This window comes from Balaenoptera borealis (genome assembly GCF_965194805.1).
Source record: "Balaenoptera borealis genome assembly, chromosome: 3".
Lineage (NCBI taxonomy): Eukaryota > Metazoa > Chordata > Mammalia > Artiodactyla > Balaenopteridae > Balaenoptera > Balaenoptera borealis.
Window position 1 is genome coordinate 146,557,569 of NC_138866.1, and position 22,049 is coordinate 146,579,617.

At 46.2% G+C, this 22,049-nt stretch overlaps 1 protein-coding gene across 5 annotated transcripts in view; it reads left to right on the forward strand.

Moving 5' to 3' along the window:
• Window positions 1-20,409, forward strand: part of ABHD2 (abhydrolase domain containing 2, acylglycerol lipase) — a 107,329-nt gene extending 86,920 nt beyond the window's left edge. For all 5 annotated transcript variants that reach the window (XM_082385947.1, XM_082385951.1, XM_082385949.1 and 2 more), the window contains 5 exons: window positions 5,451-5,543; window positions 8,205-8,315; window positions 10,638-10,707; window positions 12,197-12,281; window positions 14,477-20,409. In XM_082385947.1, the coding sequence (XP_082242073.1) occupies window positions 5,451-5,543; window positions 8,205-8,315; window positions 10,638-10,707; window positions 12,197-12,281; window positions 14,477-14,673 (556 nt within the window). In that variant the 3' untranslated portion in view covers window positions 14,674-20,409. The remainder of the gene's footprint in view (window positions 1-5,450; window positions 5,544-8,204; window positions 8,316-10,637; window positions 10,708-12,196; window positions 12,282-14,476) is intronic.
• Window positions 20,410-22,049: the final 1,640 nt, after the last annotated feature.

Genomic DNA, 22,049 nt, shown 5'->3' on the forward strand with positions numbered 1-22,049 from the left:
TATGCACTTAAAAAGGGTTAAGATGGTAAAATTTATAATATGTGTTTTTTGCCACAATTTAAAAAAAAAATTTTAATGATTGCATATTGGCAAAGCCTGGAGGGGAACCCCCTCCCTTCGCAAATAAAAACATTGGTTATATTGGTGTGGTAACATTCTGGGAAAATACTTAATGTACTTCAAGGTTTCATTGGCATATTACTTTCAAGGTGTTTTTTAATATTGCCTGGGATATATTTAAGAAATTCCTCACCAATCTTAATTTGTGGTGCCCCTTTTTGGAATGTGAGAGTCATGCTTGCCCATCCCAGACATATAGAACCTGTCTCTCATTCTCATCCTCCATATTTTCTCAAAGACCACAGGAAAGCTGTGTGGTGTTCTCACAGTCTCCCAGCACTCTGAGATGAAATTTATATGCGCTAGGAGATTTGAATTTCTTTGGGTGTTAGATGCATTCTTCCCCCAGTTCATTCTCTTCCAACTTTAATTCCTTTTAATGGATGCTTTGTCCATTCATTTTGCAAAGTATGAGTTGGAAAAGTTGAGCTTTCTCTGAGCAGTACCCCAGGAGCATAAAGCAGTTGTCTCAGCTCTTCCTTGCCTAACTGATTGTTCTGAACATAATTACAGACCCCTGTTTTGTTGGGACCCTCTTCTAAGTGATTTAAAAATCCATCTCCTGGACTCCACGCGTCCATTGCAGGGGACTCGGGTTTGATCCCTGGTCTCAGGGAACTAAGATCCCGCAAGCCATGCATCACAGCCAAAAAAAAAGAAAAGAAAAGAAAATATCCATCTCCTTCCACAGCACCTTTTAAAATTCTTTTAACCCTGAAGAGAGAAATCTCTCACCAGCAGATGGCTGGGAAACCAGTACAGATAATATCTCATTAATGTTACATTGATTAGAAATAACAGCATTTTAAAAGAACTTTATTGGTTTTCATAATAGATAGGTAGATGGATGGATAAAGTTCTTTAAAAATCCATACATGTCATTCTGGAATAAGACTCCCAGTGAAGCCTTACTAGTGTTTTGGGGTACTGTCTTTTCCCATTTGCCATCTCAATGACAGAATAATTTTTAAGGGCTTTGCAACTCTCAGGGGGCATCATCCCTTTTGGAGTCATCTCGTCTTTCTGAAATCTATGAAACCTGCCTTCCTTCCAACAAGGGTTCACTTTGGATTATACAAAGGCTTTCCTCCCTGTAATTATGACCTAGCTGCGTTCTCCCAGGTTCCACACATCTCTGCTGTGTCCTCAGCCAGTTTCTCCTGGTGGGCCAGTATCTGGCTCAGCCTGGGAGCACTTCCTGCCATCCCTTCTCTCTTCTGGAGAACATAGCTGTTTAGAGGCAAGTCAAGAACTTGGATATTCTGCTGTGTGGCCATGTAAGGGATTCTTTCAGTGTCTAGAGAGCTGAAGTCCCCTGGTTTTGGTGCCCATTTAGCATCAAAAAATGAAAATTCATTTCTTCCATCTGACATGGCAGATCTCAGCCAAACATTCCCCACATGTTTTTCCACCTTGGTCTGTGTTTTCTTGTCATATAGCACTTTTCTGCTTCTCCTTCTCTACCTTATTTTGAATAGCTACACAGTGTCCATCGCAGGGTTCCTTCCAATCCTGCTCTCATCTCAGCAAGTCTCACTGATACCTCTCATATCTTATGACTCTGCCGAGTTGAGTTCACCTGTGCGTGCTCTTCCCATTGGCATACCGGTATCTGAGGCTATAAATGTCATCTCTCTCTCCCCGTTCTTTCCCGTTTGTTCTCATGACACCACTCTGCTTATCACCCTGTCATACCTGAAGTCTGTCCGCCATGGTACCCTATGTTATAGTCTCATCTGAGTGTTCTTCCCCTACCACCACCACCATTCTCTTTAAACCTTCTTGACTGAGTCATCTGGTTTGCAGGCAGACGTTCTCTTCATCCTCATGAGGTTCATGCCCAGGAGCCTGCCCATCCCTCAGGTCTCTTCAGCCGAGGCCAGAATTCAGACCCATTCTTAACACCACCGGTTGGCCGGCTCCCCACTCGCAACATCCACCCCTGTCTGCAGAAGTCCATCCACCATTAACAGAAGCAATGAAAGCAACACCAAGGCCCCCAGGGTGGCCTCTGTCAGACCTGTGATAGAACTGTCTACCTACCTCAGCCACAGAGCAATCTGGGTGTGAAAACTGCTTCTCTAGTTCAACCTCCTGATTTGACAGATAAGGAAACTGAGGCTTGGAGAGGTGAAGTGGCTTCTGCAGAGTTTGGTGAACTACCCAGTGGGGTCAGATGGGCCCTAGTTCAAGTCTCTGCTCTAACTCTTGCCAGCCAGGTGGCCTGGACATCTTGTTAGACCTTCATCCCATCATCAACCCCAAGCCCTGGGCTCGTTTGCCCCTCTAGCCTGGTTCTGCCTCCTGCTTCCTCTCCCTGCAAAAACATGACAGATAAATTGGAGTTTGGCTTCAGTGGGAGCTGCATGGGTGAGGTTCTTGATGGGCCATGTATATAACTGTTCCAGACCACCTGCTGGACTTTTGCCATCCCTGAAAGTGGTTGTTGAGGCTCAGGGTTAACAGTTAAAACTGACTTTGACCTTTGACTTTCCTCAGCAGGGTAAATAGTTTTCAGTAGCTCATAATCCAAAAAGATTTTCTATTTTCTATCTTTCTTCTCCTCCTCCTTCTTCTTCATTGTTATGGAACATTTTAGACACATGCAAAATAAAAGCAGTAGGATATTGAACCCCCGTGTACCCACCACCAGCTTCAACCATGCTTAACTCTCGGCCACTCTTGTTTCCTCTGCACCTCATCCACGTACCACTCCCCTGTAAACTGGATTATTTTCAAGCAAATCCCAGACATTATGTCATATCATTTGTAAATAATTCACTAAGTAGCACTAAAAGACTCTAAGGACTTTTTCTTAAACATAACCACGATACCATTGTCACACCAAAAAATTAATAATTCCTAATATCATCCCATTTCCAGTCAGTGTTCAGATTTCCTTGATTGTCTCATGGAAGTTTTTTTAACAGTCGGTTTGTTTGAATTGGGATCCCCATAATGTCCACACATTGCATTTATTGATTTGTCTCTTCAGTTGCTTTTAGTCTGTAGGATCCCCCTCTCTTTTATTTCTTTTCAGTTTGTTGGTGGTGGTGGTATTGAAGAAATCAGGTCTTTTTTTAGATATATGAAATGAATGTTTTTTATAATACATTGGTCTTGATTATGTTTTCTTAAAACTACTATAAAATTAAGTTTCAGTCCCTTAATTTTACATTCAGAGGTGGTGAAAGACATCCCTTAAATATACTGAGTGGTCAGCCGAAGATATGAGGCATCAGTGTTGGCCAGCGTTGACTGGGTAGAACATTGGTCCCAGCAGCCTTACCCCAGTCCCTCCTTGAGCCCGGGGCCCCCGTGTATTCCCAGAGCCTTTCAGTGAGTGGCACCTCTGGGGTGATTCAGTCAAGGAATCTGCAGCGCTGGAGCATCTTCTCATAGCTTAAATTTATGGTCAGTGCCCCCTCCCTTCCCTACCTCCGCAGTCCCTCTAATATGAAGGAGATACTAACAAAAGCAGTTAGAAGGTCAGCAAAGGGAGAAAAAGATGAGGGCAGGAGAAAGCTGGGATTTTGAGACCATAGGCTTTCTGAAGAAGGAACAGCTTGGGTCCAAGGTCAGAGGAGGGAGACCTGCGCTGGCAGGAGGCTGTGGGTCACAGATTGGGTGACCCCCCCTCCTCCCTCAGACCAAGAGGCAAGTGTCCACAGTCCTGCCTTAGCTGGGGTCCTGCCCATGGTGATCCGGCCCCTCCTTTCTGCTCCTACAGTGTTCGGGAAGCCCCCCACAAAAAACTCGTGCATTTATAGAATGACCTTTTGACCTTTGAAGGCAGTGTTAGTCTTCACTGTGAGCTTTAGCCCATGTTTTATGAGCACATCATAGGCCGTTAAATCCACAAACCCTTTCACTTTTAAGTTCCTGCCAGCTCTAATTTTTTAACTGCAACGTTACAGGAAATGTTTGTTATTCCAAAATTGAAGTGTGGCAGTTTTGGGGAAATTACTTTTATAACTCCCTGGATTTTTAAAAAAAATACCTATGTACCACCCTCTCTCAAGACTCCCCTCTCTGGCCATCTGGGAGATGAGGCCAATGGATTCTATATGGGAATAGTGACACCCAGACTCATTCCCAGGGTGGAATCAGGCCTCAAGACTCAGAAATCTGCAAAATGAAGGTTAGCGTGGCCTCCATGGCAGCTGTGTCTGGGTTCACACCCCCCCGAGGGAAGAAAGCACGGAGTGGGGAGAGCTGAGCTGCAGCCTGGGAATGACAGCATCGGTGTTTGTTCACCTGACACGTGGGCGAGGAAATCTGGCCACAGAGGCGAGTAGAGGAGGGACAGGGTGAGGGTGGCGGAACACACGTGCTGGAGCCAGGCCGGCCTGGCATAGACTCAGCCATACCTGACCGTTCCAGTGTGACCCAGGGCGGGTCGCTTGACGTCTCTGAGCCCATGGTCTCCTGATCTGGAAGCAGAGGTGTTGCCTGCCTGGTGACCCCACACGTCGGTAGGCCTTGCTGTGCCAATCACACACTAGCTCTAGAGGAAAAATGACTCAGGACCAGCCCCAGCAGCTGGGCCTAGAAGGGGTTGATGGCCTCGCTACCTCTTCCGTTCCTTGCCCCTTGAATATGCTAAGGCTAATCAAAAGAAAGCTCAAAGTACATGATTTTCCTTTGCCTCACAAATGGCAACAAGTGGTGTTTTTTTTTCCCTTCCCATTTTTTAAACTGTTATTGAATGATTCTTTAAATTCTATAGTGCTTTACCGTTTTTAAAAGTTTCACACACATGATTTCATACACTCCCATAATAACCCTTCCCCCCGCGGCCCCTCCCCACTTCCCTCTCCCCACTGATAACCACTAGTTTATTCTGTGAGTCTGCTTCTTTTGTGTTTTATTCACTAGTTTGTTGTATTTTTTAGATTCCACATATAAGTGTTTTCAGGTTTTGCCGTGCACTTATTTTCTCCACACACCCCCTGCCCTTACACACTCCTATTATTAAGCCAGAAAAACATGCTTGCAGGGTAGGAAGCCGAGTAGCGAACATGTTCAAATGACAATTGAAGCAGGTCCTGTGACGAAGAGAAGACCAAGGTGATGGAAGGAGGGGGTCAGGAGTGTTAGCAACAAAGCCTGTGGCCCCAGAGAGCTTTCTGGCTGGGGCCTCATGTTCAGCAACGTTCAGCTGTTCTGGTGTCTCTACAGGTAGTTTGAGGACCACGCATCCAAGCCCACGTTCCAGCGTAGGGAGCCAGCGCTCTCCAGCAGCAAGAGCTCTGCCTCCTGCCCTCGCCAGCCCCATCCTCTCCTCTCCAGGACGCAGTCCCTCTCACTGTCACTTGTGGTTCTTCCAGGGCCCAGGAAACCTTCATGCAGTGGGATCAGTGCCGGCGCTTCTACAACTTCCTCATGGCCGACAACATGAAGAAGATCATCCTCTCGCACAGGTGCGGTGCCTTCCCTATCCCTCGGGAGACAGACAGTTCCTTTCTGAGCTCATTTCACTAAAAGCCAAAATTCCTCTTTCTCCAGGAAAAAACAAAAACAAAAAACGGCAGGGGTGGTACACATTGTCTGCTGACTTGTTTTGTGACTTAGTTAGAAACAAACTTGTCCCAAGCTACTAAATTCACCAAATCGCTTTCTGCTTCCATAATTTTCAAAAAGTCCAAGAAGAAAGAGAAACCGTTTCCACACCATTCTTTCCCACGTGCGGGCAATCCTGAGGGTGGCCCGTCACTGTTGAGGAGCTTTTCTCCTTAGGATGCTTTTGTGCTTGGGGATCCAGAATCGTTCTCTGCTGGCTCTTGGGGTTCTGACCAAGCAGCAGCGTGACAGGAGTCCGGCCGCTGATGCCAAGCGTGGTGTCCACACTCTCCATGCTCTGCCTGTCCGTCTCCTGCTCAGAATCCTTTGGTGGGTTAGCCCCTGACAAGTGCTTAGAGCAGCGCCTGGTCTTCAGTAGCACTCAAGAAATATTAGTGATGATTTCATCGTTGTGATTATTGTTAGCGATATTGGCTCTCCCTCCTCCCCCATGCCTCCCTCCCCCTCCAGCTGGACCAGGCCGCTCAGAGGCCCACGTGCCCTCTGGCCTCTCCCACACCACTTATGCCCTTGCTGAGGACCCCCTTCCCCTCATCTCTGCTTGTCCAAACCCAGCCTATCCTTTTAGGTCCGTCTTGGGTATCTGCCTCTGTGAAGCCAGCTCTCCCCCAACAAGTCGTTTTTCTGCTGCCTCCGCAGTGTGAGTCCTGCATCATGAACTAAACTGGACAGCACTGGAGGGCTAGGGCGTGTTTTGATTCCCCCAGAGCCTGGTACATATTGGGCACTCAAAAAGTACAATTTTAGGGGGTTTTTGATGCCATCCTAGGAAAAGCAACCTGACTGAATGATCAGTTTCTTATCCTGTTTTTTTCAGTGATTAAAAGAAAATGTGGTACTGCCCACCTGGCCAGCCAAGCACCCCAGATTGGGCTTCCTGTGGGTAGGGTTCACATGGCGCCTGGGCAAGGCTGGCACTCGCAGGCCCCTCAGGCTGCCAGGCACATCCCCAGGCCCTGGTGTTGGGTGGGTGGAGGGCACAGGGAGACTTATGTCCCCCGGGCTGGCTGAGTTTCTGCTCAGATCGTGGTGTGTGAGCATCAGTTGTGTGCTGGGCCCTGATTCAGGTGTGGCTCAGCTGAGGTTTGGATGGATCCAGGGATTTGCTGAGGTTCCAGCAGGGGTGAAACCAGGCCATCAGACACCAAGTCCAAGTCCTCTGTCCGTCTTCCCACACCTCTGCAATGGAGAGTGAACTCCTTCCTCCCAGGGAACATTTGTTTTGCTACAGGGCCCAGTCTTGCCATTAATAAATTAGTCCAAAAGGTCCATCATGTAATTCTTAACAAACTGGCAGAGTCCTCTGGATGTGCTCTCAATGTATTTACATTTTTAAAATTTACCACAGGAAGCCAAACACCTAGAAATTTTAGGGACACTTTATTATAATTTTTTTTCTCTATCAGCATTGTCTTTTCTTTTTTAAAATTTTTTTCTAGTTTTATTGGGACACACTTTAAATTGTGAATTCTATCCTTTAAGTATATAATCTTCCTAATACTCTTTTGAAAAAAAATTTTTTAAGAAATCTGTTCCTGTTCTTTGGAAGAGGTTGTGAATGGATACCAGAGCATTTAGTTTCCGTAATGAATTTTTCCCACTGTAGGGCCAAACCTCAAAGCAAACTCAGTCTTCCTTCAGCTGTGTGAGTGAGAGCCCTTGCTGGGAATGGACATCTAAATGTGCACATTTTGATCTCTGCCTTTATTGTCATCTGCTCCAGATGGATCATTTTCTTACTGGAAATAATTACTCTTCTGAGTATACGTTAGCTTTTTAGCTAACATATTGGAGGGCTGTTGATTTGCCCAAATGCTGAATGGGTTAACCATTATCTTCCTTGTTAACTGACACAAAGAGCTCATAAAGAGAAGGGTTCTGCTAAAGGGGGCGGTGTCAACATCAGTGTAAAGATGAAAGAGCATGGAGAGTGTGGACACCACGCTTGGCATCAGCGGCTGGACTCCTGTCACGCTGCTGCTTGGTCAGAACCCCAAGAGCCAGCAGAGAACGATTCTGGATCCCCAAGCACAACTTTACACTAAGGCCCCCCACTGTTTGGCTGACAACCCACCACAGGCCACAGAACCCATCCTGAGACCTCTCTGCAGGGCCAGTTTTGTAATAGTCACCTAGGCTTAAACACAATCTTCAGTTTGTCTAGCTGCCCCTTAGACAGGAGCAAGGAAAATAAGGTCTTGCTGTTGATCCTTCTTCAGTTATTCAAAAGTCAACAGTGCAAGCTCATCCTCTGGGACATTCTGAAGGCTGAAGGGATTTACTTCTAAGTTACCCACAGACGCTATGTCAGAGACCCTCTCCTGGCTTGCCTCTGGGCAAGGAAGCAGGCTCGGCTGAGGTTGTTTATCACGTGCTTTAAAAAAAATTTTTTTTCAGCTTTAGTGAGGTATGATTGACAAAATTGTAAGATATTTCATTGTACAGTGTGATGATTTGGTTTATCATCTGCTTTTCATTCTCTGCTTCTTGTCTCGTTGTAGGCAAGCTCTTTTTGGAGACCATGTTAAGAAACCTCAGAGCCTGGAGGACACGGACTTGAGCCGCCTCTACACAGCCACATCCCTGATGCAGATCGACGACAATGTGATGAGGTGTGCCCATGCTCGGGGGCAGGGTGCCAGGCGGGAGGCAGCAGGCCGTTGCTGCCCAGCGCCAGGGGTTTCCTCCGCCCACTTTAGTGTTAAGGGTTTTGGTTTGTTTTTTTTTTTAATGTCCACTGTTTAAAAACTGAAGATTTCACAGAGAAATCCAAATTTCTAATGTCTCTTAAAAAAATAGGAAGAGGACTTCCCTGGCGGTCCAGTGGTTAGGACTCAGCGCTTCAAATGCAGGGGGCGCGGGTTAGATCCCTGGTCGGGAAACTAGGATCCCACATGCCACATGGCATGGCACGGCCAAAAAATGTAAAAAAAAAAAAAAAAATAGGAAGAGGCTCTGACCACTCGTTCTACATTCCTGCGTGGCCAACTGAGCTTGAACTGGGGAGCTGGGGTATGCGTGCCCTAGTTGCCCACAGTCCTCAACACCGGGTCAGGGATCAGATGTCACATAAACTGCATGTGGCAATGGAGTAAAAGGAGAAGGAAAATATCTCTTGTACCTGCCTATGTCTCTATCAAAAGTAGAAAAACCAAAAATAGACCAAGAGAGCTGTGTGTTACAAGAAGAATGGACAGAGCCTCTTCCTTTAGGGGCGTAAAGACTCTCCTCTGAGTGTAATATGCAAACCCCGCCCACTTCGCTCGGTTGCCCTTTCCCTGCCCAGCCCCTCCAGGCCTCTCCAGGCACCTGAGGTCACCATGCTGACAGTATCCTCTTTCCTGGCACCAGTAGTTTCTGATTGAGGTCAGCATTAGCTGGAAAAGGTAAAGTTAATCTCTGACCTCATCGTTCTCTTGAAAAAGTCATCCTTTTTATTTAGAGGTCACTTGATACCTTCAGGTGTGGCCTGAAGCAAGCTAGTGTTCATCCAATAGATAGGCACATATTGACCTGAGTATGAGATCTGTATTTACCTTCCTTATGGGATTTTAGTAGCCTTCTTACACCAAGTAACTTTGAAATATGCCCATGAACAGTTACTCAAAGGAAATGGAAATTGGGAAATTGCTGGCACGTTCAGAAGGTGAGAATGAATTATACCCACCCTCGCTTACGATGGGGTGTGCAACTTTACTGTGGTGCAGACACTACACTAATGAGAAAAAAAAACAAACTTACTTAAATTTCATTCATCTTCTAAATTTTTTTAAGCCCAAAAGAGAGTGTTCTTCAACTCTTCCTAAAGCTCTTCCTTTTTAATAGTGCTAGATAGTAGCAGTTTTCATGATCATAACCAGTTTGGGCAGCCTCCTCATCAACCCGCCACCGGTAATACTGGAGGACGAGAGTGCCTTCCTGGCCCGCTGAGACCTCAGAGGGGCTCATTTCTTGGAGACAGATGTCCTAGAGATGATTTCTGCACTCGGCCTCCTCCCTATCAAGTTTGGCCCAAATAGTCCAACCTGAGGGTCCTTCGCCGGCAGAGATGTCTAAGGAGCCTGAGAGTGGAAGAGATCCACAGCTACACGGGAGCCGAGATACCTCGAAGACCCCAGTCAGGACAAAAAAACCCTACTATTCACAAACCAGAGGCCTTAATCTGTGTCAGAAAGAAATGAGGTTTCCAGAGATCCTCTGACCTGGGGTTGACTCTGTCTCCTGGTGTCAGAGCTCCAGGCTGAATCGTGCCAGCCTCTCAGAGCACAGGGCAGGGCAAAGCTGCAGGACCTGCCCGCTGGAGCACCGAAGGGTTTGTTGATGTCAGTGTGTCTCTGACTACTGCTCCATGGGGGACAGAGTCGGTAACTTTGAATCCCTGTCTCATTTCTATTATCCGGTACATATTTCATTCCAGTTCACAGTGGTCCAGATCACTCTGCCAGGAAGAATTCTGTTGAAAACAAAGTTCTAGTAAATGTCTTCGAATTGCAGATTCTTAGTGTCTACAGTGACATCTGGTTTTATGCTACCTCAAAAAGATGTAACATCCGCTAATAATGACTACAGATAACACTTACTGAGTAATTACTCTGGGCCAGTCACTGTGCTAATAAAATGTCACTTTAATGTCATAAATCTCACAGTGCCGTTAAAGAAGCTCCTGTCCCTAGCTCCATTTTACAGAGGAGAAGCTCAGAGAGGTTAAACCCTTTGCCTAAGGTCCGTAGGCAGGAAGTGACAGAGCCAGGATTTGAAGCCAGATGCCAAAGCTGGGTGCTCTTAACCCCTAACTCTGGTACCTGAGTATATTCTACTGATATGATGAGCTAGTGTGGGAACTGGCACAGTAATAAAATCAATTCAGCATTCCAATCATTTCAAGTGTTGTTTTGTCTTTTTCCTTTGTGTGTGTATGTGTGTGTGTGTCCCAGGAAGTTTCATGGCTATAACTCCCTGAAGGAATATTACGAGGAAGAAAGCTGCATGAGGTACCTGCACAGGGTGAGTGACCACATCAACTCAGGGAGCAGCATCTCAGAATTAGTATCACCCCATCCAGTTTCACCCGTGATATAACAAGCATCCCTCCTAAGCTTCCCTGGTGGAAGCTCAGCCAGCATCTGGCTCCAACCGCTCTAGTTGTTGACTTGGGTTTATTATTGAACCAAACTCTGCCCCTCTGTGACCTCCATATAATAATCCCAGAGCTGCCCCTTGGTGCGGTGAAATCCCTTAAAATCGCTGCCGCACCCATTTTTTTCTTAGTCTTCCTTTGACTGTATAATCCTGCCTGGTTCCTGCCATGGTTCCTCACCGGAAGTCCGTGTAGATTTCTTATAATCCTAGACCCTGTTTTGGTCATTGTGTATTTTGTTGGTGTGGTGCCTAGGACTGAACTCAAAATTCCTGCCATGATCTGGCAAGCACAGAGTAAAATAGATGCATTTCTGTATCAGAATGTTAGAGGAGCATGTCTTTTGTCAAAGTAGACTGGTTTATGTTAATGCAGGTGTGAGCAGCTACAATAAACTTCGTATTAAATTAAGCTTGTGGCCAATCATAACCCCCGTGTTTTTTACCTGAACCACCACCAAATCACTCTCCCCTTCTGTCTTTGAGCAATTGCTCTTTCTACTCAAACACAGGACTTCCCATTTATCCCCATCAAGGTCCACCTGTTGTTTGGCCCACCACTCCCCCAGCTTAAGCAGACCATTGTGAATGGCAGTTCTGCCTTCGTGTCCTATCGGCCACCCCTCCTACTTTAGCATCGTCATCCAGGCTTTTCATGTCTTCATTTAAGCCATCACAGAAACGTGAAGCTGTCCAGAGCCAGTGTCAGGGGCCTCCAGGTGAGGCAACCGGTCATTACGTTCCTGGGCGTGGCTGTTCAGTAATGCCTGAGCGCCCCCATCAGCACCACCTCTGCCAAAATGAAAAAGGACACTTACTGGCTGTTTTGATAAATGGATGTTGAATGCAAAGCTGACAAGAGCTTCCTGATATCCACCAGCCTGCTCCTGTTTTCAACCTTCAGATTCTTCTAGAAAGCCTCCTTTGTCCAGAGTGGAGCACACTCCTTTTTTCCTCCCTACCATATAAATTGAATGAATATGTACATAACTCTGTAAAGTCATTCTTCGGAAAGATATGGCTAATCTGAGACACTGTGCGGACGATCAGAAATATTTTGCCAGTGAGTATTGTAGAGTCTTTACCCTTGCTCCGTCAGAGCACGTGGGTCACCTAGGCTTGACTAGGTGCTTGGCTCCTGCACATGCCTGCCAGGGCTGTGATCACAGTGGCAGTTATCATTCCTGCCACCACCAGGAAATACGAGGTGTCCTTAGTCCACATGTTCAGGAAACTGAGCACTGACCCTCTTCCCTTTGCTTCAAAGACATATCCGGTAGTGTATTTGAGCCTTGGATCAATGGGGTCTAAAAAAAGAGAACTGATCATTTAATTCTGCTTTATTTTCTTGTTTCAGATTTATGTACCTCTCATGTTGGTGAATGCAGCCGATGACCCCTTGGTGCATGAAAGTCTTCTAACCATTCCAAAATCTCTTTCGGGTAAGTGTTTCTTCCTGCTGCTCCCTCAACCACTCAGCAAATTGCCACAGTATGTCACCTTCATCATGCTGTCATCTCCTGGCGATCAGGGTATCTCTTGGCAGTGTTCTTATTTATTCTAGCCTGATAGTTCTGGGGCTATGATGGAGCCTGGGTAGAGCCTTTTCATGTTCTTTCCTGGTGCAAGAGATAGGATCATTGTTTATATCCATAGCCAAGAGGTTCCGGCAGTCCCCTGGTGTTCTGTGAAATTATGGCCTCAGGGATGTGGGTCCATTAAGTCTGAGAGTTTGACTTAAAGAGATAGTTAGACTTAAAATCTGACCTGAAAAGCAAAACAAAAAAGCCAGTTCTGCTACCTCTTGTGACAGACAGCCTCCCCACCTGCTTTGAGGATAAAAATATAAGCAACTGAAAAAGCAAAGAAGGTTGTTCATGAGAATGTTATCTTGCCTCAGGCTTGCACGGCCTCACACCATGCTAGGTAGGAGCTACGGGAGAAACTAGAAAGAGGATAACGGAAGTAAACACTTGGGTCACAATCTAAAGTTACTTTGCATTGTACCTAATCTCCTCCCTTCCCAGTCCTCTGTGATTACGTTTCCTCTTGTAAATATCACATGTTAACCAGGGGGAAAAGGGGTACTTCTGATTCTCTCACGACCCCAAGTTAAAGAGTAGATAACACAGCAAGCAGATAAAGGACCCACGCCCAGACAGAGCTCCGTTCTCTGCTCAGAGTGAATGCATGTGTCGCAGGTGCATTACGTGATAAAAAGCTGTGTGTCAACCGTCTATCAAACCACAGGCTCCCTACACAAAAGCAGCCACGTGGGCTGCAGTGAGAGGAGGCAGCCATGCTGGTTTCCTTCTGCATATCTAAAGTAACATCCATAGCAGTAATGCTGTCACACAGAAACTTACAAAATAGCAGCCGAAAGGGAAGAATAAAGGGGGTCAGACAAGAAAAGAGCCCTTGCAGAGCCAGAAATGTGAGTGCCAGGAAGCGCCTCAGAGGCCTGGAGCAGCCAGCAAGGGACCCGTTGTCACTTATCCCCCTGGGAAGAGAGAGAGATGCTCCCTGTGGTACCTGACTGTACCTGGCTGCCCGTTGTGCACACATCTTCAGTAATGGCTTTACCGGCCCATGCGGGACTAACTTAAACGTGGACTCATAAAGTCAAGCTCCAGGTTAATAATTCTCAAATGGCCATTTAGCACGTGCCATTGAAAGCTTGGTCGTCTTTTAACTCAACTTGCAGCTTTATGTTTTAGCCTCGGAAAATAAAGTTCTGTAATGAAAAATCATTGACTCCATTGAGTTCATCTGGTTCTCTAGTAAATAAGAGTGTAAGTGTTATGAATCCCTCCTCAAAGCCTGGTCCCCACCAGTAGCATTGGCATCACCCAGGAGCTTGTCAGAAATGCAGAATCTGGGGACTTCCCCGGTGGCGAAGTGGTTAAGACTCCGTGCTTCCAATGCAGGGGGCCTGGGTTCCATCCCTGGTCGGGGAACTAGATCCTGCACACTGCAACTAAGAGCCTGCATGCCACAACTAAAGATCCCACATGCCGCAACTAAGACCCAGTGCAGCCAAATAAATAAATAAATATCTTTTTAAAAAAGAAATGCAGAATCTCAACTCCTTCCCCAGGCCTATTAAAGCCAAATCTGCATTTTAAGGCAGTCTCCCAGGTGATTTGGATACACGAAGTTGGGAGGTACTTGGCTGTACAATCAAGTCAGCTGGGGAGTTTTAGCAACACCAATGCCTGGGTCCTCCCTCTCTCACCTACCACCCCCCAACTCCACCCCACCCCCACCCTCAAATCAGAATCTCATTGGTCTGGATGCAACATAGGGATCATAAAAAACAAAAAACCCATGTGATTCTAATATGCTGCCAAGTTTGAGAACCACTTAGAGTTTTACGGATCTCCTAAGCCGGTACCCATTCTACTCCAAAGCCAAGCTGCTATTCCAAAACCTGCTAGATCCCACCATCTTGCCTGCCCCACCAAATCTCCCTCCCGCCTTGGTGAACGAGGCAGAGGGAGTAGAAATCAGATGCCCACTTAGGTGACACCTTCGCCTGTGGGGAAAGCCTGGGCCGCCCTGGCCAGCTCACTTTTGCACCTCCTGCCCTGGAGCTGGTCAGAGAACAGTGACTCACTCAGCTGCCTTTCTCCTGCAGAGAAACGGGAGAACGTCATGTTTGTGCTGCCCCTGCACGGGGGCCACCTGGGCTTCTTTGAGGGGTCCGTGCTGTTCCCCGAGCCCCTGACATGGATGGATAAGCTGGTGGTGGAGTACGCCAACGCCATTTGCCAGTGGGAACGTAACAAGTCGCAGTGCTCTGACACGGAGCAGGTGGAGGCCGACCTGGAGTGAGGCACCCCCCGGACTCTGGTGCGCTCCAGCTGCCTTGGTCACCGGCTGTTTCAGGTCTCCCATCTCCCTCAGTGACCTGGATCTGACCTCACACCATCAACGGGGACCACCCACTAGACACACCTGACTTGAAGTAGGTGGCCATCCCTGGGAGCTCCAGGCTATTTTTGTGCTTAGTTACTGGTTTTCTCCACTGCATTGTTAGCCATGGTGACAAGTGACGGGGTTTTCACCCTCCTGTCCGGTGTCAGCATCTGATTGCTTTCAAGCCAATTACATCTAGTTTCCCTATTAAAAATGTGTCTGAACAGCAGTTTTGCTTTGCCAATCAGCAGGCTTTTCCCCAAGAGCAGTGAAGGATGTATGTTATTTTGTGGTGGTGTATGTGTCCTGACGTAGACCCTAAAAAGAGCCAACGCTGTAGATGCAGCTCAGCTTGGGAGCCTGGGGCCCTGGGCCTCCCAGGCCAAGACTGTGGCCTCTTACATGGCAAAGAAAATTCCCTTGAGTCACAAACCAACTTTCTCCCTCACTGTCTTCTAAGACAGTTTTCCCACAGGTTGCTGATGATGAGAGTTACCTGGGGCGCTTGGTACAAATTCAGCCTCCCAGGTCCCTCCCCTTGGAGAAGCTGTTTCAGTGGGTCTGGGAAGGGGCCTGGGGATTCTAATTTTTGACAAGTGCCCCAGGTGATTCTCCTCACCAGGCAAATTTGAGAAGCACGGTTGTGCGGAGCCTTTAAATTAGAAACATCTCGGTAGTTTGTGTTGTTGAAATTCGTAGTCGGAGGTATCTCTTAGATCCCAGGAGCCTCCAAAGCTGCAAGGCCTGTCGTGTACGGCTGCCCTGGTGTGATCGCTATGTGATGTCTCAGAAAGGGCTTGGGCTGGGGGTGAACACTTCAGGCCATGCGTGACTCTGCCTCTCACTGGCTATATGACCCTGGAAAAGTCCCTTTGAACTTTTATTTCTTCACCTGCTAAATGGGGAACTTGGGCCAGGTAGATTGCCGACATCGCTACCAGTTCTAAAGTTCAATGACAAACTCAGTTTACTGAGGTTTGAGAGAACACCTCTCCAGGGAAGCCTGAGAGCTATTCTAAGCATGTAGACGTCATCATTTGCCTTTCTTTTTTTTTTTTTTTCTGTCCCTCATTTCATATAAAGAGGGTTTTTTTTGGGTTTGTTTTTTTTTTTAAAGCACTCAGTTATAATTTTATGTTTTTAACCCAGGTCTCTCTAACTCTGGCTTTTGATACCAAACAATTCAAAAGTTGGATCTGAGTTTGGAGAAATATCTTTCCAACTGAAGAGGGTGTGATTTTGAAACCAGATTTTGTAATGTAATAGCTCATATTTGTAGCCTATTGGATAGATCTTTCCAGAGTGTTATCTTCTCAAATGAAAAGTCACTCTACATTTCAAGTACTCCTTTCCTCCAATCCTGTGGTACTTGAATATCTAAAAACCCTGCACTTTGAAAAATCAGCAGTTGCTATCTGGAACTAAACAGAATTACAAGTGAAAGGACCTAGATACTTCAAAAAAAAAAAAATTTCCCGGCTTCCTCTCCTTTGCTATAGGACAGACAGGAATATAAATAGTGGGTCTGTATGTGGATGTTTAAGGGGTAAAGGGAGCCACCTGAGGGCCTGGATGCAGACCCTCATGGCCGCAGGTGGATGTAGTTTGGGCATCGGTCCAAGTCATGTGACAGTAATGTCTGTAACCTGAAGAAGTTGTTTTCTGACAATCACCAGATCATCCTAAATAATAACATCAAAAACAGCCGTATCTGAAGAGACTGAGACTTCTATGGTCTCGACTTCGCTTCGGTACAGTTTCTCACACACACCAAATTCATCATTGTGACTTTCTCCCCAAGTTGTTACTTTTCAAGTGCATTTCTTTTTCATGGTCTTTTAGTACGAATTGGCACTTTATCATCTACCCCTCAATTTCGAAGCTAGTCTCTCCCCTCTGTTATTTTTCCTTCCAACCAACAACCACAGCTATAATCTAGAAGATTCACGGTCATATATCCTGCTACAACCTTCATGTCTCAAGACCTTTTTTTGTGAAATTAGATGAACGAAGCAATAACTTAATGGGGTTGAATCACCATCCCAGGAAGCAAGAGGCTCCTTTTCATTTGCCTTAGGTCACATCCCTTGATCTATTCCGACAAAGTAGTGGCCAGGTACCAGCTCCATTCAGGAGGAGAAAACAGTCCTGTTGTCACACACTTGGCGGGGATGGGGGCACAAGTCCTTGGAGCCTGGTGTGCACGGCAGTTCTGGTGGTCCACGGAGGGGAGGCAGGGCTCGGGGCACAGCCTTTGTTGCCACATAACCGGAATTTACCCCACAGGACCGTGGGGACCGCCTCCCAGCTGAAATCTTTTTAGTGTGTGACTCTGAATGGCACTTACATTCCATTTTGGCTCACATGAAATCAACTGAAGGCCTCTGTTCAAGCTTCAGGCTCTCAGGCATGGAAATAAGAGTGTAACTGTGGCTATCTTACAGGAAAATTCTTGTTTGTCCCTGAATGAGAGCACAGAGGCATTGAATTTACAGAGATGCGAGCTCGCCTAATAAACAAGGGAGCAGCATTTTATATGTAGGTCAGCTTTTTCCTTCCTCCAGCTTTCCTTGCTTTTCGTTCGTTCCTGATGATAATGTGAGGGCTCTTCTTGCTACTGAGGTCCTCTTGGGCTAAAACAAGGCAGAATTTTCAAAGAGTATTTGAATATTATATTTTAAAATCAGGTTAAAAATACAGTAAAATCAGGTTAAGGATATAAATTGCAGAGACCTAGACAGTTCTATCGCAGGAAGAACATGTTAAAAACCAAGCAGGTTTTTAACAATTCTCCGGGTTGTTCTCCCTGCCTCTAAACATTTGAAGACAATGATGAAGATCCCAGTCAAGTCAGGATTATCTGACTTGAAAAAATGGTCTCAAGTCTCCTTTATGCATTTATGTTAGTAGGAAGTTTAACAGACTTGAAGAAAACCTCTTACCTTCCCCCCCATGAGTTTGCACCAGTGATTCCAGAGCAGAAGGAAGGCAGAAAGTTGTTTGTTGTCACTATATTCTTTGAACCTCCCCGCAGCGTTTTACACATGAGAGTGGGAATATACCTGCAAGGGGAGCGTCCCTTTCTTGACATGGTGTTAGGGAACCAGGGTTCAGGAGACTTGGATTCTAGTCCTATCTCTAATTCACATTGGATTGTGGGCAATCACTTCACCTCTCCGTGCCCCAGTTACCTCATCTTAGACCATCTCTAAGTCCACTTCATCTACTTACACGTCATTTGCCAGAACATTCCCGCTGGCCTTCTTACAGCCCTTGCAAGTGGAAACAGATAAGTCAAGACTTCGGGCTTATCTTGAGGGGACTCAGAGAGAGGGAGCTACTGCATTCAGCCTTTGCTGGTGAAGACTCTTGATTTTTGCCCAAAGCCCTGTGTCTCTGACTGGCTTCTCTTCAGAGCCTCCACTGTCATCTCAATATTCTTTCTGTACTGAGGGTGGTCTTATGACTGGGACAGGTGCTGACCGTTGGAACGAGGTGAATATCCCCATCCTTCTGTGTGACTTGGGCAAGCTTTGAGAGTTCCCAGGGCAGAAACCCTTCCTGCTCAGACTTTCATTCTAAAACTACAATCTTCATTAAAGCTGAACTTTCTGGGTAGCTGAGCTTATATGCCTGGCATCTGAATGAGAGCTCTCTTTGTCACTGTGTGGCTTGAGATCCGTTTTGCCAGCTCCGGGGAAACAATACGTGTGTTCTTGTTAGTGTTTGCCGGGCAAGCAGATGTCTGAGCTGTGAGAGGCTTTTCTTTTCCCGTGGCATTGCTTCTGACTTAGCGCTAAAGTGAAGATCACTGAAACATCACGTTGAGTTGAAACTCAGGTCTTTGTCATCTAAGGCAGGACAGGAGAGTTATTAAGAAGCATTTCAGTGCAGCATCCGCTCACAATACCATCTGGAATTGTTCTCTTTGCCCAGAAAGCCTTAACTTGCCTCTAGAATATCCCCTGGTGGTACAACACTATTGTGGCTTTGGAATTCAAATTATTCTGCTGTAGAAGTCTGAAGCAAAGCTACAGCAAAACCAGAAAATGTCTTCATGTGGCCTCTATGCTCCTTATTACATTAGGCGCCCCCCACCCCTGACAATAAGAGCAATCCAGAACTGGCCAAACACCTCATCTCTGACGCCTTTCTTCCTTCTTGGCCTCACTCTGTTGTTCAAAGCCACTTTGGATGCTTCAAAAAACCATGAAAAGTGGCCTGCCTTTGGCATTTAGAGGCCAAGCAATGGGGGGAAAGGTTTTCTTCTCCCCCGTGTTATCAAAGCAGAGGGAAGTGCCCCCCTCTTCATAAACTAGAATTGCTTTTGCCAAATTGTATTTGAAGGGGAACGGGCCCCTACTCGCAGTGAGAACTGGAATGCTATCCAAAACTAAAGCTGCTTCCTCTTGCCTGTGTCACTGCTGCCACTGCCTCCGGACGCTGTAGCCCAGGCATCCCCCCGAAGTGACCCTTGGAAGCAGGCTGCAGAGCCCAGCTCGCCAGCCATTCTCAGACTCCAGATGGTAGACAGCTGCCCCTTTTGAAGGAGTCAGCCCCCCCCCACACACCATGTTTTCTGAACCGTTTTTCCTAGCATGTATTGTGGGTAAAACATTCATCTATCTCTAATGAATAAGCTGAAGTTAATTTCCAACCAGTGGATTAAGTCCTTTAACTCGACTCCTGTCAGTTAGTAATAAAACCTATAACCTGCCGCCTCCCCGTTCTGGTCCCCATTAGCCAAGAAATCTATCGCCGTAAGTTGGGGACAGTCCACGTATAGCACCTGCAGAAATACCCTTCATCTCAATAGGCATTCTCCTTCCAGACCACCCACATGGAGCAGCCAACAGTCACCTAGAATAATTGCTGAGCCCTCAGTCCCGGCGCCAGCCACTCCCTCCCAGTGGGTGGACCGAGTTCCTGGGTGTGGGAGTTAGGTTTGGTTTGGTTTTTGTTTTGGCCTCTTTAGTTTTCCTAAAGCACAAGTCCATGTAGAATCCTGTCACCTCTCCACACCAGTTTCAGATGATCTGGGTCTCTCCCACTGCCTCAGGAAGACCTTCACTGTACCTGAGCTTTTGACTTCTGCCACTGCAGCTGCCTTAGTGACACCAGGAGCTGGGGGCGTGGAGGGGGGAGCCAGTTTGCATCTCCCCCTTTCCTGGTTAGACTTCCATGAACCACATTCTTCTGTTGGCAGATCTGCTTCCAGATTGATTTTTGAGAACCATCACTTTCACATTCCTAATTTTTGTTTGTTTTGTTTGATTTTTTTTTTTTTTTGGACTTTCTGAAACTTCAAATGCTGCCCTGAAAATAATGTATTTTTGAGTTTGTGTTCTGAAAGCCTCCGAGCTGGTGGATTGGGGGGTGGGGGAGGTGGAATACGGGATCCTCCAGCACTGAGGTGTTTAAGATTTGCAACTAGCAATGCAATTTTTTCTAAATATGAGGATATTTACCTTTATTAAGAAATTATACTAAACAGTGGTGTCCTTGATCATTTTATGTTCTCATATTACTTTTGGTTCTGTTTTGATTCTGTGTGGTGGTAAACAAAGATCATTACAAACAAAAACTGTAATTTTGTTATCTTTGATTCAATGGAATTTCTTTACTTAAAAAAATAAAAGACTAAAAATGTGGCGTGGCTGTGTGTCCTTTGTAGTGGAGATTTTCTATCTAAAAGAATTGTTCCTGTGTCTTCACCGAAGCAGGAGCTTGAAAGAAATGGGCAAAACACCAAGTTCTCATCACTGATTTTAACCCAGCCTTGCAAATACCAAAGAAATGACCAGCCCACAGTTGTCTTTACAAGCCCATCCTCTCCAGGAAGAAAGCCAAGGCCTGGGAAGAGTGAGATATCAGCATTTTAAATACTCGCTCTGTAAAGTGAACCATGTAGACAGAATGTAAGGTGAGATGTAAATGGTGGTTGCCACACATGAGTCACATCCTTTTCTAATAGTGTTCTTTGAAAAGACTGGGTGAACGTGACCTAAATTAAGGTTATATTGGGTTGATTGAGTAATGGTGGTGTTTTCGTCTCCTTTGCATCTGTCTGAATCCAAGCTAAGGGTCTCCCAGGGCCAAGCCCTGGCCCAGCCAGGAGAGTTGTGCCAGTCCGTGCTCCCCCCACCCCAGGGACCTTGCACTCAGAGTTTTCTTCCCTCCTTGGCCATGCAAAACCTTTGACAAGCTAAGTGGGGTGAGGAGTGTTGGTTTTGGAGGACATGCATTAGCGAGGCCTAAAAATGCCCAATATCGAACTCCAAAGTGTATCCCTTTCTGGTAAGCAAGCTTCTCCCCCAGCACCGACCCCACCGCCCCACTTCCTATCACCCACAGAATAGCCAGACTACTTTGATCCAAGAAAACTAACTTGCAAAGAATACTACCTATGAAAAGTACCCCATGAAAGAGATTTCAGGTCCAGGGTGTTAGGCAGATCGATGCCAACAGCTTGCCAATGTGGTCAGCACACAGCTGTGCCTCTCCTGATTCTACCCTATAGATTTGTTCTCGGTGACATTTATCTACAATCACTCGCTGACCCAAGGGTGCTGATGTCTTTTTTATTATACCTTCCAATAACAGGCCTCTCAGCTCTAGCTCTATAGGGAGTACTTTCCCATGTTAAGGACCAAACACCTAACTGGATGGCCCTCCAGCTGTATGACAGCCTCCCTCCTCATTTCTGTCTTGGTGTATCCCCACTTAGAGGCGGTCACATGTAGCTGAGTGGTTGGGACGACCTTACGGGCAGTTTAGCCTTGAACTGCTCAATCTCTCCCCAAAGAAAAGTTAAACCTCTCTCTCTCTCTGTGGCTATGTGCACCCAGGACTTATATTTGATTCGTGCTGTCTACCCCATTTGGAATTACCCCAGCATCTGGACTGAAGACCGTTTGGTTTCCCCTTAAAGTTATTTCCTCCTTTATCTGATGATGTTGGTGAAATTGACCTGGAATAAACGAAGCTCTAATTCCATGGTTCCTCTTCCCCACCTCTACCTACATTTCCTCTATCCCCAGAAATAAACATTTGAGACAAAGCATTGGTAGTAACAGAGCCAAGGGATTTGGGGCCAGAGTTGCTGGGTTAGGGTCCCATCCAGGCCACTTTCTAGCTCTGTGACCTTGATCAGTATTGGACCTTGGGTTTTCCTTTTTCTTTTTTTTTTTTAACCCCTAAGATGAGAATAATTTTAATAAGAATGCCTGTCTCTAGATATTGAGAGAATCAAATAAAATAATGTTTTTCAAAGTGTTATGTTGAGTAAGTCT